This window comes from Strongylocentrotus purpuratus, unplaced genomic scaffold (genome assembly GCF_000002235.5).
Source record: "Strongylocentrotus purpuratus isolate Spur 01 unplaced genomic scaffold, Spur_5.0 spur5_scaffold_15, whole genome shotgun sequence".
Lineage (NCBI taxonomy): Eukaryota > Metazoa > Echinodermata > Echinoidea > Camarodonta > Strongylocentrotidae > Strongylocentrotus > Strongylocentrotus purpuratus.
This window is the reverse complement of record NW_022145600.1, coordinates 1,341,963-1,357,696: the sequence shown is the minus strand read 5'-3', so window position 1 is coordinate 1,357,696 and position 15,734 is coordinate 1,341,963. Positions and strand designations below refer to the sequence as shown.

General features: G+C 41.1%; 2 protein-coding genes and 1 long non-coding RNA gene across 4 annotated transcripts; 1 reads left to right on the top strand and 2 right to left on the bottom strand.

The window, feature by feature from the left end:
* The first annotated feature begins 178 nt into the window (after positions 1 to 178).
* LOC100889585 lies at positions 179 to 14,680 on the top strand. Of its 2 annotated transcripts, none has more exons than XM_011682656.2 (3): positions 179 to 240; positions 9,156 to 9,223; positions 11,797 to 14,680. In XM_011682656.2, the coding sequence occupies exons 2-3, from the start codon at positions 9,176 to 9,178 to the stop codon at positions 13,327 to 13,329; spliced, it is 1,581 nt and encodes a 526-aa protein (XP_011680958.2). In that variant the 5' UTR covers positions 179 to 240; positions 9,156 to 9,175; the 3' UTR covers positions 13,330 to 14,680. The 2 variants fall into 2 exon arrangements, with proteins under 2 accessions (XP_011680958.2, XP_003727874.2); XM_003727826.3 differs by lacking the exon at positions 179 to 240 and adding an exon at positions 8,804 to 9,010.
* LOC105438717 lies at positions 1,064 to 6,145 on the bottom strand. Its single transcript, XM_030986389.1, has 3 exons — positions 5,638 to 6,145; positions 1,948 to 5,546; positions 1,064 to 1,248 (listed from the first exon to the last, which is right to left on the bottom strand). Exon 2 carries the CDS (start codon positions 5,363 to 5,365, stop codon positions 2,378 to 2,380), a length of 2,988 nt encoding a protein of 995 aa, XP_030842249.1. The 5' UTR covers positions 5,366 to 5,546; positions 5,638 to 6,145; the 3' UTR covers positions 1,064 to 1,248; positions 1,948 to 2,377.
* On the bottom strand, positions 6,316 to 7,294 carry LOC115923956. The gene is made up of 2 exons (XR_004064091.1): positions 7,164 to 7,294; positions 6,316 to 6,464 (listed from the first exon to the last, which is right to left on the bottom strand). It is a non-coding gene; the product is annotated as an uncharacterized LOC115923956 (long non-coding RNA).
* Positions 14,681 to 15,734: the final 1,054 nt, after the last annotated feature.

The following is a 15,734-nucleotide window of genomic DNA, read 5'->3' as shown; positions in this document are numbered from 1 at the left end:
CATTCCTAGTCTTCGTTGCGCTGTTGAGTAGATGCAGATTATATTTTGTCAGTTGTTCCTGGATTACGACCCGAGTCCCTTTCAAACGACGACGACATATTTCACAACGATCGGACGTGGTCACTTTTGTCCCGGTTTCTCATTTTTCATTTTTCTGTTGGGGCTACCCAATCGATGTGAGCGGTCAACAGTATTTACTCAGTGATTGTGCCAGGATTGCCCGACATAACAACAAGTTAGGTATGCAGACTGGATTCCAAGTATTCATTCATTAATAACAGGTTAAAGGGGAATTAACTTCTCGAATATGAAGTATGATAATGACATAAAGATTGAACAACGTTTCATTTTGATATAAGTGTGGACCCCTTTGAAAACCAACTTAAGTTGAAAGGGTAATCCACCCCACATCTGGAAATTGATCAATGTGTTTTTTGGTTTTTTTTAAGCATTGCTGTAGGCCAAATAATATCATATTTTGCTCTGGCTCATAACATTACGAGGCAGAGCAAAACAACACTGAGTTCCTGGAAATCTGTTTATAAACTTCCGGGTTGTGACGTATCCCAAGGAAAAGTGATATAGCGCGCAGCGCGCAGCGTTATATGCATTACACGTCAAACATGGTGTACTGCCAAGGTAGTATTGATTGTTCCTCGAAAACCAAGGGGAAATCGTTTCATTGGTTTCCAGACCAACCCAATCGCAATGAGTCAAGCTATATAGGTAGCAGCTATGTGTGGAGAAATTTCTGGACAAAAAGTACAAGTATACGACAGCAAAAACGATGTGATCTGCAGTGATCCCTATTTTACAGTTAACATCAGGGGAACGTAGACAATAGCGGTGGAATCCATGCGATAAGTGACAGAATTAAAGAGCCGTGCACAAACACAATTAATTGCGACGTTCTGAAAATACTCAGCGCTGCAAAAGATTCTGAAGTAGAGTTACGTCCTCCCTTTCGTCAAATGTATGATATGTACATATGTTTTAAATGGCCTACAATCTTTGATTAACATGTAGTTTGAAGTTAATTCCCTTTAATAACTGCAATCGTAGCTGTGAACGCGCCAATAAAGGAAACGTTGCAAACGACTTGTTGAGTTCTTATTTTTCTTTTATTCGGTTCTTTTGTAACAAGTCATCTTCATTTAGCGATTCAGCAATCCAATTAGAGAATCATCATCAGCAATCCAAATAGCGAATCATCATCATTAGCAAATCAGCAATCCAATTAGCGGTTCACTGTAAACAACAACAAAGTAACAAAGCATTATAAACATATGCATCATATAAACAGAATTAAATGCATGTAACCCTGTCTACATTACAGTGAATCTTGTAAATACTCTTGACATATAAACGTAAAACGTGATGTTTATATACGAAATAAACTCCAAAAAGAATGTAACTATCCAGCTATACAGTGTATTCATTTATGTCTCTGCTTGATATATATATCTTCATAAATTCCTGTGCTTAGAATGTGCCTGTAATGCACGGTGTTCTACAGATACGGCTTCATAATGCCCCCTTAATTAAGCAATTACAAAGTAGTCTATGTGATTCCAGACCCTATACAACTGACATCAATAATATTCCCTCAGAAACGGTTCTACACACTCCTTATAATGGTAATTAACCTCTTTTAACTCTTACAAGCTGTGCAAGTCACTATAACATATCATACTAATTAAATCATGCACCATCTTAGAGCTTGTTTATATGAATAAACCCCTTTATGCACGACACATACCTGGGTGCAATGCGTTTCATAGCCCCATAGCAACACATAGGCTTCTGTACATAACGTTGCGTTAATCATCCAAAATCAACTCACTATTTGCACATAATTCACAGGAAATGAACAATCGTATGAAACAATTAGTTTCATATATTTGACAGTAAATCAGTTATCTACAGTAATCATGTATCGTAGCTTACCAACTATTTGTTCATCCGGAGCAAAGTCATGAATTCTATGGTAACAAACATCAAGTCTGATGCCTTTGACTAGGCTTTCTGTTGCACAAATTTTCTTAACGCCACAGATGGCGCTATACAAGTTTCGCGCCGCTACATTCCGGCCCCAAATGAGTTACCTATCCTTAAATCATTTTCTACATTACCATAAAGCGGCATGCATTAAACTATGAATGAATTACAGTAACATTTGGTATGCATTAACGCAATGACGATACCTGTAAAATATCTGTAAGCAAAAACAAACATCCATTTAACTTTCACAAATCTTGTCAAAACTGTTTGCATAAACAATTCAAACTGTGACATACATGCAAGTTAGTAATGTTAGAAATTCTTTGAACAATAACATATAAATGTTTCACATCATATATAACAACCTTCGTTGTGTTTAGGAAGAAGCCTCTACATTGGCTTCCAAGAGGCACAGCTTTGAAATTGGCCTCTTGTAATATCGAGGCCCTACTCGAACCTCTACTTGTCTTACAAGTCCACGCTTGTCTGGATAGGTCGTTAACACTCTTCCGATGGGCCACTGTCCACGAGGGGTACTTTCGTTGACCACTAGAACCAGATCGTCGACTTCAAAGTTTCTGTTTGGTCTAGTCCATTTCTGACGTTGCTGCAACAGGGGTAAGTATTCCTTGACCCATCGGGTCCAAAACTGCCCTGCTAGGTACTGGACTTGGCGCCAGTGTCTCCGTAGATGGCAGTCTTCTTTCACAAAGATCCCTGGTGGCAGACTTGGGTTCTTACGAAGCAACAACAAATGATTCGGGGTCAATGGCTCATCATCTCTGGAGTCCATGCTCAGGTGAGTAAGAGGCCTTCCATTCAATATTGCCTCTACTTCTGTGAAGAGGGTAAGTAGCGCTTCGTCTGTAAGCGTCTGCTGTGGGAGACTGGTCAAGATTTTCCTCACTGACCGTATGATCCTCTCCCATACACCTCCCATGTGGCTTGCTCCTGGCGGGTTGAAGTGCCATGCAATGCCCTTCTGTGTGAGGTATCGGTTCACTCTCTCGGAATTCAGCCCTGCAAGAGCATCCTTTAGCTCCTTCTGACCCCCCTTGAAATTGGTGCCATTGTCACTGAATATAGCCTTGGGTTGACCTCTACGGTTGATGAAGCGACGCAGTGTTTGTATGAATGAGTCAGTCTCCAAGCTATAAGCCATCTCAAGATGCACTGCCCTGGTAGATAAACATGTAAAGATACATCCATACCTCTTCTGTGTACTGCGACCATGCTTCGTCGGGAATGGGCCAAAGTAATCAAGCCCTGTATTCGTAAAAGGTGGTTCTCCCGGAGTAACTCTCTCTTCCGGCAAATCAGCCATGAATTGCTGACCTCTTGAAGCATTACGCTTCCTGCATTTGAAGCAGTTACCTATGGTGTGACGGACTGTAGCACCTCCCTTGTTGATCCAAAATCTTTCTCTGAGAGAGGTCCATGTCGAACCCATACCACAGTGTCCAACCTTCTGATGATGATGAACCACTAGAAGCTTGGTAACGTGGTGATCGTTGGGAAGAATCATTGGATGTTTCTCGTCATTCAGAATAGGAGCCTTGCTTAATCTCCCTCCTACTCGTAGCAGTCCGTCAACCATGACAGGATTCAGCTTCTCAAGGGGATTTCCTTGTTTTCTGGTTTTCTTCTCTATCCCCTTCACGTACTCATCAGGAAATGAGCGTCTCTGTACGTGTTTGATTACTTCGACCTCTGCATTGTTCAATTCCTGAACTGTCAAGCTTCCTCTTTCTGCCAAGTTGCCCGTTCCTTTGGACCGCAAGTATTGCTTGTACCGTAGTAGCCATGCAATTCCTCGCTTCAGACGATCCCATGATGAGTACCTTGTCATTAGATCATCTATCTCGTCATGTGAGCTGGTAGCGTAGACATGAGTTTTCTTCACCTCACTGTCATTCTGAAGATCAAGTTCTGGTACATCTTCCTTCTTCAAACTTGCTGGATCTTCCGGCCAGACTTCCTTTTCTTGTAACAAGAACTCAGGTCCTGTAAGCCATCTATCCAGGCTTCTTGCAGGGATACCCTGTGAACCATCATCTGCTGAGTTCCTGAGGGTGTCGACATCTTCTACTGATTCACCAACTCTTTCATCTCCTGGACCAGAGTCCATCTCCCAAAACCGCTTCACTTGATTTTGAAGCTCCTCAGCTGAGATGTGGTGAATTTCGTACGAGTTTCTGTGACTTGAGCTTGATGCAGGTCCAATAAACGTCCACCCCAAAGGCGTTCTGATCGCATAGGGATCTTTCTTTTGACCCCTCCTTTCTTCTTCTACCCAGAATGCTTCTGGGGTGTCCCCTCCTATCAGGAGCTGAACCTTTGCTTGGCCTGCTGTCACTAGTTGAATGCCCTGAAGATGAGGCCACTTATCGACATCTTCCTGACATGGTATACTTCTGGACGATATGGGTAGAACATCAACAGTCCACATCCTGTCCACATCGATCTTAGTGTCTTCTTGCAAGCCTTGAATGGTCATGCTAACTTCCATTCCTTTCCTTGGAGTGTTCATTCCATTGATTGTAGTCAACCTGAATTCCTTGTTGACTCCGACAATTCCCAGTTCCTCTGCAAGTCTCTTTTCACAAAGGGACGTATCGCTTCCTTCATCAAGCAGTGCCCAAGTCGTAACCTCCTTGGCTCCATGACGCACCTTCACAGGAAGTACTCTTAAGCGTACGTCAGCTCTTCCTCTAATTGTATGGCATTCCACACCAGTTGTCACTCCAGCCCCGTTCTGCTGACTTGGGCTGTCTTCATTGTTCTTCTGGTTGGGGCTTTCCTTCCTTTCAAAGTGCAACCATGTGTGGTGTTTCCATTTTAGACTGCATCCTTCTTTCTTACAGGTCGAGTCTGAGGGACAGTTCCTTGCTAGGTGTGCCTTCTTAAGGCAATTAAAACAGATGCCACTCTTCTTTAGGAAGATGAATCTCTCCTTCTGAGGCAAGTCCCTTAGCTTGAAACAGGTTTCCAACTGGTGCTCCTTCTTGCAGCATGGACATGCCTCCTTTCTGTTATTAGGCCTGTCAGTTCCTCCTTCCATTGCGAAGGATGAAGCTCTGCCTCCCACGCTCCCTTTCTGTCGCTTTGCACTTGAACTTGACTTGAATGACTGTCCGATATTCTTCCCGAACACGTTGCTTGCTATCTTAGCCTCCTGTTCGATAAAGTCTGTCATGTGGCTAAAGTTGGGAATTACAGACTGCTCCATGGCTACGTGAGCCTTAGATGCCCACCTGGCTTGTAGGTGAACAGGCAGAAGGCTCTGTATCTTAAGCAGTGTGTCCGTTGAGCTCATGTCCGCTGAATAACCCATCTGTGATGTGGACATTTGACATCTCCTCATATCTCTGGCCAGATCCCATAAGGCCTGACTGTCACTTGGGCGCAGGTTGGCTCGGCAGATCACCTTATCGACGTGTGCCTTCGCTACTATGTAGTTCTGTCCGAATTGATCTTGTAGGATGCTACGAGCTCTTGAATATCCAGTATCGGGATGTAACAAAATACAATTCTCTATAGCCTCCCTTGCCTTGCCTGTACAAAATTGTATTAAATAGGTTAGTCGCATCCTGTTATCTTGCACCTTGTGCTCAATGTTAACATCAAAACAATTACAAAAGCTCCAATAATCAATAGGGTTACCGGAAAAACAAGTCATATCAGGTTTGGGCAGGTGCATTGCCATCATCATCTCTGACAAATTATGTTCTACAGAATTTACATTCTTATTACATGTATATGCATTTGGCATTGTATGTTCACCCAACACTCTTTGGGAAGTAACATCCTGATTCTCATTACAAATATCTACCGGTACAACATTCCCTGTACACCATTCAGCAGTTCTTTGCTGAGTTTGACCTTCTGGAATTTGTAACAGTTCTTGTGGCTTTATTTCATGTTCTTGCCACAATTTTGCTTCAGCTTCGGCGTTCTCAAGTTCATTTTCAATCTTGAGTCTATCAAGTTTTTCGTTGAGTTCAAACTGTTCTCGTTTTAGTTTATGTTCTCTCTGTAGCTGTACTACCTTCATCCTAGCAAGCTGCCGCTTCACCTCGGCTTCTCTCATCTTCACGCTTGAGGAGATGCTCGCCCTGGAGGCCATCGATTTCACTTCAGTGTCCCTGGATGCTCTGGTTTCACTCCTTGCCGTTGCATCCCCGTCAACGCCGTTCTTTGGCTCTCCAGCTTCCGACCCCTCATGCTGGTTGCTTGCTTGGACCTTCTCCGACATCTAGAACTAGTTGTGAACTTTTGTGTGAACGCGCCAATAAAGGAAACGTTGCAAACGACTTGTTGAGTTCTTATTTTTCTTTTATTCGGTTCTTTTGTAACAAGTCATCTTCATTTAGCGATTCAGCAATCCAATTAGAGAATCATCATCAGCAATCCAAATAGCGAATCATCATCATTAGCAAATCAGCAATCCAATTAGCGGTTCACTGTAAACAACAACAAAGTAACAAAGCATTATAAACATATGCATCATATAAACAGAATTAAATGCATGTAACCCTGTCTACATTACAGTGAATCTTGTAAATACTCTTGACATATAAACGTAAAACGTGATGTTTATATACGAAATAAACTCCAAAAAGAATGTAACTATCCAGCTATACAGTGTATTCATTTATGTCTCTGCTTGATATATATATCTTCATAAATTCCTGTGCTTAGAATGTGCCTGTAATGCACGGTGTTCTACAGATACGGCTTCATAATGCCCCCTTAATTAAGCAATTACAAAGTAGTCTATGTGATTCCAGACCCTATACAACTGACATCAATAATATTCCCTCAGAAACGGTTCTACACACTCCTTATAATGGTAATTAACCTCTTTTAACTCTTACAAGCTGTGCAAGTCACTATAACATATCATACTAATTAAATCATGCACCATCTTAGAGCTTGTTTATATGAATAAACCCCTTTATGCACGACACATACCTGGGTGCAATGCGTTTCATAGCCCCATAGCAACACATAGGCTTCTGTACATAACGTTGCGTTAATCATCCAAAATCAACTCACTATTTGCACATAATTCACAGGAAATGAACAATCGTATGAAACAATTAGTTTCATATATTTGACAGTAAATCAGTTATCTACAGTAATCATGTATCGTAGCTCACCAACTATTTGTTCATCCGGAGCAAAGTCATGAATTCTATGGTAACAAACATCAAGTCTGATGCCTTTGACTAGGCTTTCTGTTGCACAAATTTTCTTAACGCCACAGATGGCGCTATACAAGTTTCGCGCCGCTACAGTAGCAGTATTGTACTTTTATTTCTTAGTGTGTAGGTGGGCTTTAAAAAAAAAAATTATCTGCAAATTAAATCACTTGCGAAATAAAGATGAATTCCAAATACAATATACGTAGGGATCAACAAGAGGCCGGCTATTGGGGACACTTACTGAAATGCATGATCTCTCTTAAAACTTTCAGTGATTTTTAGTATACATTCTAAGCTGAATCAATTTACAAATCTACTACGTGTTTTCATGCAATAATTTGTTTAAGTACCTATACGGTAACTATGAATAAAAAGAAATCTTTAAATATATATACAAATATATTTCTTGCGTTAGTCACAAAACCATTCTTTACTTCTTTCATTCATAAACTTTTTTTTATTTGGTTTGTCGATTACAGTATTATGTTGTCGCTTTAAATCTATGTCGAAGTTTAAATTTTCTGCTTTCCATTAAAATGAATTGATGAGTCCTAAAATAAGATACAGACTCTGGGAAGGTCAGTAGTATACCAACGTGAAACCACTTCGAGATACTGACTGAAATATGTGGTAACTATGTGAGCCTGGATATATCCAATGCATTTGTGTCTCTTTCATGCAGCTTAATTTATAGAAACTAAAGATGATTATGCAGATTCGTTATGCTTAATGAGGAAATATTGAGAAAAAAACGATAATCTATTTCCTTTTACATTTATAAAGGTCGCCTTTTCAAGTTATCTCAAACTGTATGGATGGGTGATTATGTATGAAGGGGTGACCAAAGTTCGCGGACATTTTAGAACATATTACAAAATGTGATATTCGATCTATGATTTCTCACATTCTACACAACTTTATTTATTTCAATTATTACCAAATGGACGGCAAAGTTTTTTTTACTACAGATTGGTTCAACTAGAAAAATTTACCGTCGAAGAATTTCGGAGACATCGCGATCTAAAAATTCGATGTCCGATCGTGCGTGCGCGCTGCATCTAAAAAAAGTCATAAAAACAATGAGACCTAACTTCACGCACGGTGGTTTACAGTTGATTTATCAAAAAAATGCGTTCCATCAAAAATAAGGTAATATCATAATTTGCAAGGCAAGATATCGTACAATCAGTTAGTACCACTCTTTACTTACAATTTTGAGGATTTCTGATCTCAAAATGAAGATTTCCAGACCCTTATCGGTAAGTTGATAATTTTTCGGAACGGACGCAAATAACTGCAAAATTTGCCGATCTTTTGTCAATATTTTCACAATTTCGCACCCAATTCTAAAGAAAATTTCGTTTCTGGGTAATTTTATGACCCTCTTTCCATTGGTGATATCAGATTTTCGAAATCTTACCGATTTTTTGAGAAAGCGAACTTTGGTCACGCGCGATCTTTGGTCACCCCGCCATAACTACTTGTGGAACGTGTGGTGTAGTATGGTAACGGCATAAATCAGTATCTGTTTGTATAACGACAATAAAATTTAATGAGCACAGGACTAGCTGTAACGATCCGAACTGCATTACCTATTTTCGCAGGACAAACACAAATTGTGCTTGCCGCATCCCGTCTTGTGGCTATTTGGACTTGTATACGTATTGTCGACTTTCAGAGAAGATAGCAAGCGTATTTCAAAATATCATTCTTCCAGACGATCGTGGATCTACATTCTTCTATTCAAGCATATTACAAGCAGCCTTCAGGCGAATATACAGCATATTATTTTTACTTGACAGGTAAGAGAACTGAAAAATCTTCATAGTACATTTTTCTGCAGAATATTTGTTAGAACCGTTGCCGTAAGTTGTTTTTTACCCTCAAAAATAATATTGTAATACGTAGCCTATACGATACATCCTGTATTCTTGTTCTCTTTAATAGGGGAAGGTTATTGAAGAAACATGGAGGACGCCACTGGAAAAGACTCAAAAGTTGGCGAGGAGAAAACGGTATGTATCTTCTTCTTCTCCTCCTCCTCCTCCTCCTCTTTCTCCTCCTCCTTCTCCTCCCCCTTCTTCTACTTCTTCTTCTTTTTCTTTTTCTCCTTCTCCTTTCCTCCTCTTCTTCTTCTTCTGCATCTTCTTCTTCTTCTATTCTTTTTCTTCTTCTTCGTCTTCTCTTTCTCAGTTCTACTTCTTTTTCTTCTTCTTTTTCTTCTTCTTATAATTTGTCTTTATTTTTTAAATGTTAATGCAGTCCATCACCATGGTGTATTGTCCTTCTGGTTCAAAGGGCTGGTGTAGTTTATGCCTCGTACCTGTCATATCCCTCCTTTTATGGCCTCAACGTTTGCTCAACTGTCCCCCATAAACGTAGGGCTAACATTTGGGAAACGTTCAAACCAAGGAGTTATCAGCTGTTAACTCTTTGCTCAAACATCAAAAGGGCTTAAAGGTACTATGTCCCATTTGCAGGCCAAAAAAATGAAAAAGTTAAATTCCAACTGAATTTGAAAGATAATACTAATTTAGAACTTCCATAAAAAAGGTGGGGCTTGAAAATGTCTTCAAGTGGGAAAATAACGACTATTAGTTGTCAAATCGACTTTAGGGCTATAGAGCCCAAAAGTAATAGTCTTGATTTTCAGACAATTGTACCGAATGGTCATACGTTTTATGCTGCGCAAAGATTCAATCAGTTTAATCTTGGCCATCACAAGAAGTGGGTTATTGATGTAGACAACTGCTCATGTACCCTTTACAACTCTTTTCATTTATGTTATTACCAAAGAAGAAAAAAAGCCAGTCAGTCACTCAATAGTGTCTGACAGTGAAGTCTAGCAAGTAAACGGGTTTCCTTGCATAATTTGAATATGAGGACACTGCTAACGTTTACATTTCACAGATAGGACATACATGACATATTCATAATTCTTGCAAAGTTCTACAGAATTTGAGGTTGGCTGCAAAAGGGACATAGTACCTTTAAAGCTTACACTCATAGTTTGAGAATGGTGTGCTGTTTGCCGAACCGCCCTATAGTCCTTAAAGATTCATTGGGGACCATGGATCTTATCTAAATTGTACGTGGGTAATTAAACTCTCATTCAGGATTGGGATATAGCGGCCTAATTAATGCAGGGGATAACTTGTTTACAGAGTGAAGCTCGTAACAGCCCCCCCCCCCCCCTGGCTTCTTGTTCGCCCCCATCCATGGACCTGCCCCACCCCCTCCCTTCAATGTTCACTGTTCAGCCCTATTCAAAGGGGATAATTTAAATTAGATTAACAATAGGGTATAAAGACAATTAACAGTTAGGCCTACATACTGTTTTGGGTCAAGGGTCACATAGTCCAAAACATTCGGGATGCCTGAGCTCACTCCAGTTCTCCCAGTATGTTTATATCACTTTTCAGACTTGGTATTCTAATGAACCAAGCCCTACGATACCCATGAATTAATAATGTGTATTAAAGATGCAATGTTACAATAATAGGATGAAGAAAGATGGGATGTATGCAATGGACAATAAATATAGTTGCACTGTAAATCAGGCTCTCAGTACCCATATTGTGGAGTACATCAAGTCGTGTAGTGTACAATTCAATAATCTCCGGTCCACCATTGCCAATTGAAGGTACTGCTAGCTACCAAGAACTGAGACATGAGAACGAGGGAATGAGATGAGACGTTCTGGACAATTACCCAAGGAAAATCATCCCCGTAGAATTACCCCCCGAAAACAATTATCCCCCAGGAAAATCCCCCCCCCCCCTCCCATCAAGCTATGTCACCATTGAGAGTCGTATTTCACTAGAGAACAGTATTTATGATGCAGCGCTACGTCATTGATATACAGCATTATGATTGGCCAGAAGTTATATCGCTGAGCCCTGTGCATTAGACACACACTAAGAACGCACGAATAGCACGTAGAGAACCCGATCCGCTGTACACTCCGTAGAGCTCGATAGTCATATTATTGTGTAGGTACGCATGATTATGTAATCCCTCATATATATAAACAAATACTGATAGCGATGATAAAAGCAAAAGAAATCATTATAATCACACCAGGGCGAACTTTCCTCAAAAAGAACCTAACAAATACTTCTTCTACTTTCATTAAAACTTTCCTAAACATGCTTAATGTTCTGCACATAGCTTCACTTCTCTTCATTGATGTATGCATTGACGAGAACATTCATGTAACTGTTCTAACATGACACTATCACTCTCATCAATTATGTATGCACTAGTTTAGCTATATCGGACAAACCTTTCACAAGTCTTAATGTTCCAGAGCAGATTTGGTCCGCAAGGAATGCGCATTATTCAAAGACAACGAAAATGGCAGAAACCTGTCATTAGAGATGCTATATTTGTTTTGGGGTAAGCTCCCCCTCCCCCTCCTCCCTCTTCATCCTCTCTGCACCCAACCCCCCCCCCCCCCCCCCATCCGCCCCCCCCCCCCCCCCCCAACAAAAAAACAAAACAAAAAAATGAAAAATGAAAAATGAAAAATGAAAAATTGAAAAATACATGTTCAATAACGTTATCTTCCTTTCTGTTCTATCCGCAGACTAAACCTTTATTTAGGACTGATGTGATTGCCTGGATGCTAGGTGTTATCTTCATCGTTCTCCTGCTTATAGCGGTGGTGTTTATCGGGGATGCCAGAGGATGGGACGCTGACTCAGGATTTACACACAACACAAGTGAAACCTCTGCGGAGCGTTTCCTCTCAGAACCATACGTGGAGGAGCCCGGTGTCATTGGTCGATGCGGCGTAGGAGCCCCATCACGATGGTACTACTGGAAACTGAAGCCCGTCGAGGTCACTGCTCTCACGAGGATTATACCTTGGCTTTGTTACACCTCGCATCAACTGTTTGTCTGGTCCTGCATCTATTACGCTCAGAAGAAGAAGACGGTTTACGCCGATCCCAACGTGCCACGGTATTCTTCCAAGCTGAATAACTTCAACTTGGTTGCTTTGATCGGAAACATGGTCTTCCATCTGATTCACCTTGGACAGACCCATTGGACTTACGATTCTCTGGCCCAGGACGTCTCAAGTCCAAGCAACATAGGCTCTGCCATCATTATTCTCATTTTCATCCTGATGTTGGAATACCGAAATCGCGGGATGGCTTTCGGATGGCCATCTCAGGATGACAAGGGTAAGATAAGCAATAAGATGAGACTTCCTTGGGGTCCGCAGGCGATGATCCGCAAGTACCATGGCTATGTCTTTGCTTGGGGTGCTGTCTTTACCTTCTGGCATCATCCTATGGAGAACACCATCGGCCATGTGATGGGTTTCACGCACACCTGGATGTTCTTACTGCAGGGGAGTCTGATGTTCACTCAGGTCCATCTCAACCGCTACTGGCGTCTCCTTCTAGAGGCTTGGGTAATCATCCATGGTACCGTGGTAGCTTGGCAGACAGGAAACTTCCTTCCTACCCTCTATCCCATGTTCATGTTTGGATTCCTCTGGTTATTGGTCATGACGCAGCTTTTTGGTTTACCATTCTGGCAGCAAATCCCCAAGTGGTGTCGCTTTGTTCCTTTTACGGTTTATCTCATCATCGGGATATGCATCTACGGGTTTGTCCTACCAGACGGCGACGGACGCTACTGGTCGCGCCTTAACGAACTGGTGCGGATTCCCGCCATCGAATACGTCGGGATTCTTTTCGCTTGGTTGGTCATGTGGTTCTTCTTGTGGGTCGAGAAAAAGATCAAAGGTGACAAGTACGATGAACCGTTCCAACCCCCAAGCACAGTCGTCGAGATCCTTTATATCTGTGGTGTTATCTTTACCTACGCGATCATGATGGCCGTTTCCGTGCTCGTTCAGGTTTTCGATTGGCAGGCCGGGATCATTACACTTTTAGTGTTCTTTACGCTCTTCTTTTCGATTGGAGTTGCCGTCACTTGTATGCTACTTCGCCAGATTATCAGACCAATAAATGACGGAAAGGTTGTCGATGACAAATCTGCTGTAACCATGAAAGTCGAACCGGCATTTGTTAATGAAGCTTTTAGCACCGATGCTTGCGATGACATTCTTCCTGAAAATACACTCCCTAATGATATGAAGGTATGAGCTGTTTTATCATAATGCTAATATTGCTTACCCAGAGAAGCCTCATCAACTTCAATGCTGTTCTTCCTGAAGGCCCTGCTTTTATAAATGTCTTTGATCTCTCTCTCTCTCTTTCTCTTAAATTCTGTAATAACGTCGTCTCTGATGGTTATATCGCTGTTCCGAGATTGACATAAATGAGCATGACTGTACCACATTAAAAACATGTCGCATAAAATATATGATATATGCTTTGAGTATTTGATTTCATGTGAATTTGGTGCCTTACAAATGTAATGTTATTATTATCATCATATCATATATTTCCCTCAACTCTATTATGCTTTCCTATTATACTCGGCCATATAGGCCTACAAACTCATGTAAGGATAGTACATTGAATGTATTTTTACTACAGTTATCCATACACGTACTGTCATGCATATATTATAAATGTGGAGACATTTTCAGATATAGTTTAACGTTATACTTATTACCATTAATACATTTTGTAAATTGTGACGGTTTTCATCTCTACCTTCCCTTCCTATCTGTCCCCCTTGCTGTAAAGTAATTATTTAAAGTTTGTATCGTCAGATCTGTCATGACCTAGGTCTTCTGCACGTTGCTGATTCATGTAAATAAGATACCGATTAAGACATTGCTAGGGATAGCACTATAACCCATCATTACATGTCAATATATCATCAACAATCATTGAGGCATAAAATATATTCAAGTAAAAAAAAAAAATTAATTGACAGCTGATAAACTGCATGGCCACTGTGGTGGTGTTTGTACATAGTTGATATGTTGATATATAAACGTATGGTAATTTTAACTTAGTATCAGGTAGAAAGCTGTTAAATTTTGTTCGCAAGTTCAATGCACATGTATTCAGATCTTCAAGTAAAACTATGTCACTCTGTTCTGTGAATTGAAATGTCTTGATTGAACAGATCCTAAACAACAATGCAATTGTAGGGATTTATCTTGAACTTCTTTAACTCCCCTTTATATCCATGATTTATCACTTTTATACTAATAGGTCCTCCCTCATCCACATTCACCCTTTTTATCCACCATCCTTTCATCTATCTATCTCTCTTTTCCTGATTGGTTTCAATGTTCACCAGATGTAGTCAAGCTTAAAGTATAAATTACATATACTATGAATAGTCAATATATACCTTGTGTTTATGTTTGAATATTCAAGAAACTTTGTGATGTTGATTAATTCATGTGTGTAATTATATGAATATCAATTTTATTTCTTCTAATTTGCATGTAATGAATGTGGAATGTTACATAGAATCCAGTAATGCAATGAGACATTAAAACCTGGTCAGTTAGCCAGTAGTTATCAATCTGACAACATGTCTGCTGGGCTGCCTCTGTGTACTTAAGAGTGCTAGGAATTGTGTTAGAACCGCAACCCTACATTGGTGGCAGCGGTGGGATACGAACCCACGCCATCAAAATGACTTGTATTAGAACCGCAACCCTACATTGGTGGCAGCGGTGGGATACGAACCCACACCATCAAAATGACTTGTGTTGGAACCGCAACCCTACATTGGTGGCAGCTGTGGGATACGAACCCACGCCATCAAAATGACTTGTGTTAGAACCGCAACCCTACATTGGTGGCAGCTGTGGGATACGAACCCACGCCATCTAAATGACTTGTGTTAGAACCGCAACCCTACATTGGTGGCAGCTGTGGGATATGAACCCACGCCATCTAAATGACTTGTGTTAGAACCGCAACCCCACATTGGTGGCAGAAGAGGGATACGAACCCATGCCATCTAAATGGCTTGTTAGAACAGCAACCCCACATTGGTGGCAGCGATGGGATACGAACCCACGCCATCTAAATGACTTGTGTTAGAACAGCAACCCCACATTGGTGGCAGCGGTGGGATATGAACCCATGCCATCGAAATGACTTGTGTTAGAACCGCAACCCTACATTGGTGGCAGCTGTGGGATACGAACCCACGCCATCAAAATGACTTGTGTTAGAACCGCAACCCTACATTGGTGGCAGCTGTGGGATACGAACCCACGCCATCTAAATGACTTGTGTTAGAACCCCAACCCTACATTGGTGGCAGCGGTGGGATACTAACCCACGCCATCTAAATGACTTGTGTTAGAACCGCAACCCCACATTGGTGGCAGCGGTAGGATACGAACCCATGCCATCTAAATGACTCGTGTTAGAACCGCAACCCTACATTGGTGGCAGCGGTAGGATACGAACCCATGCCATCGAAATGACTTGTGTTAGAACCGCAACCCTACATTGGTGGGAGCAGTGGGATACGAACCCACGCCATCTAAATGACTTGTGTTAGAACCGCAACCCTACATTGGTGGCAGCGGTAGGATACGAACCCATGCCATCTAAATGACTCGTG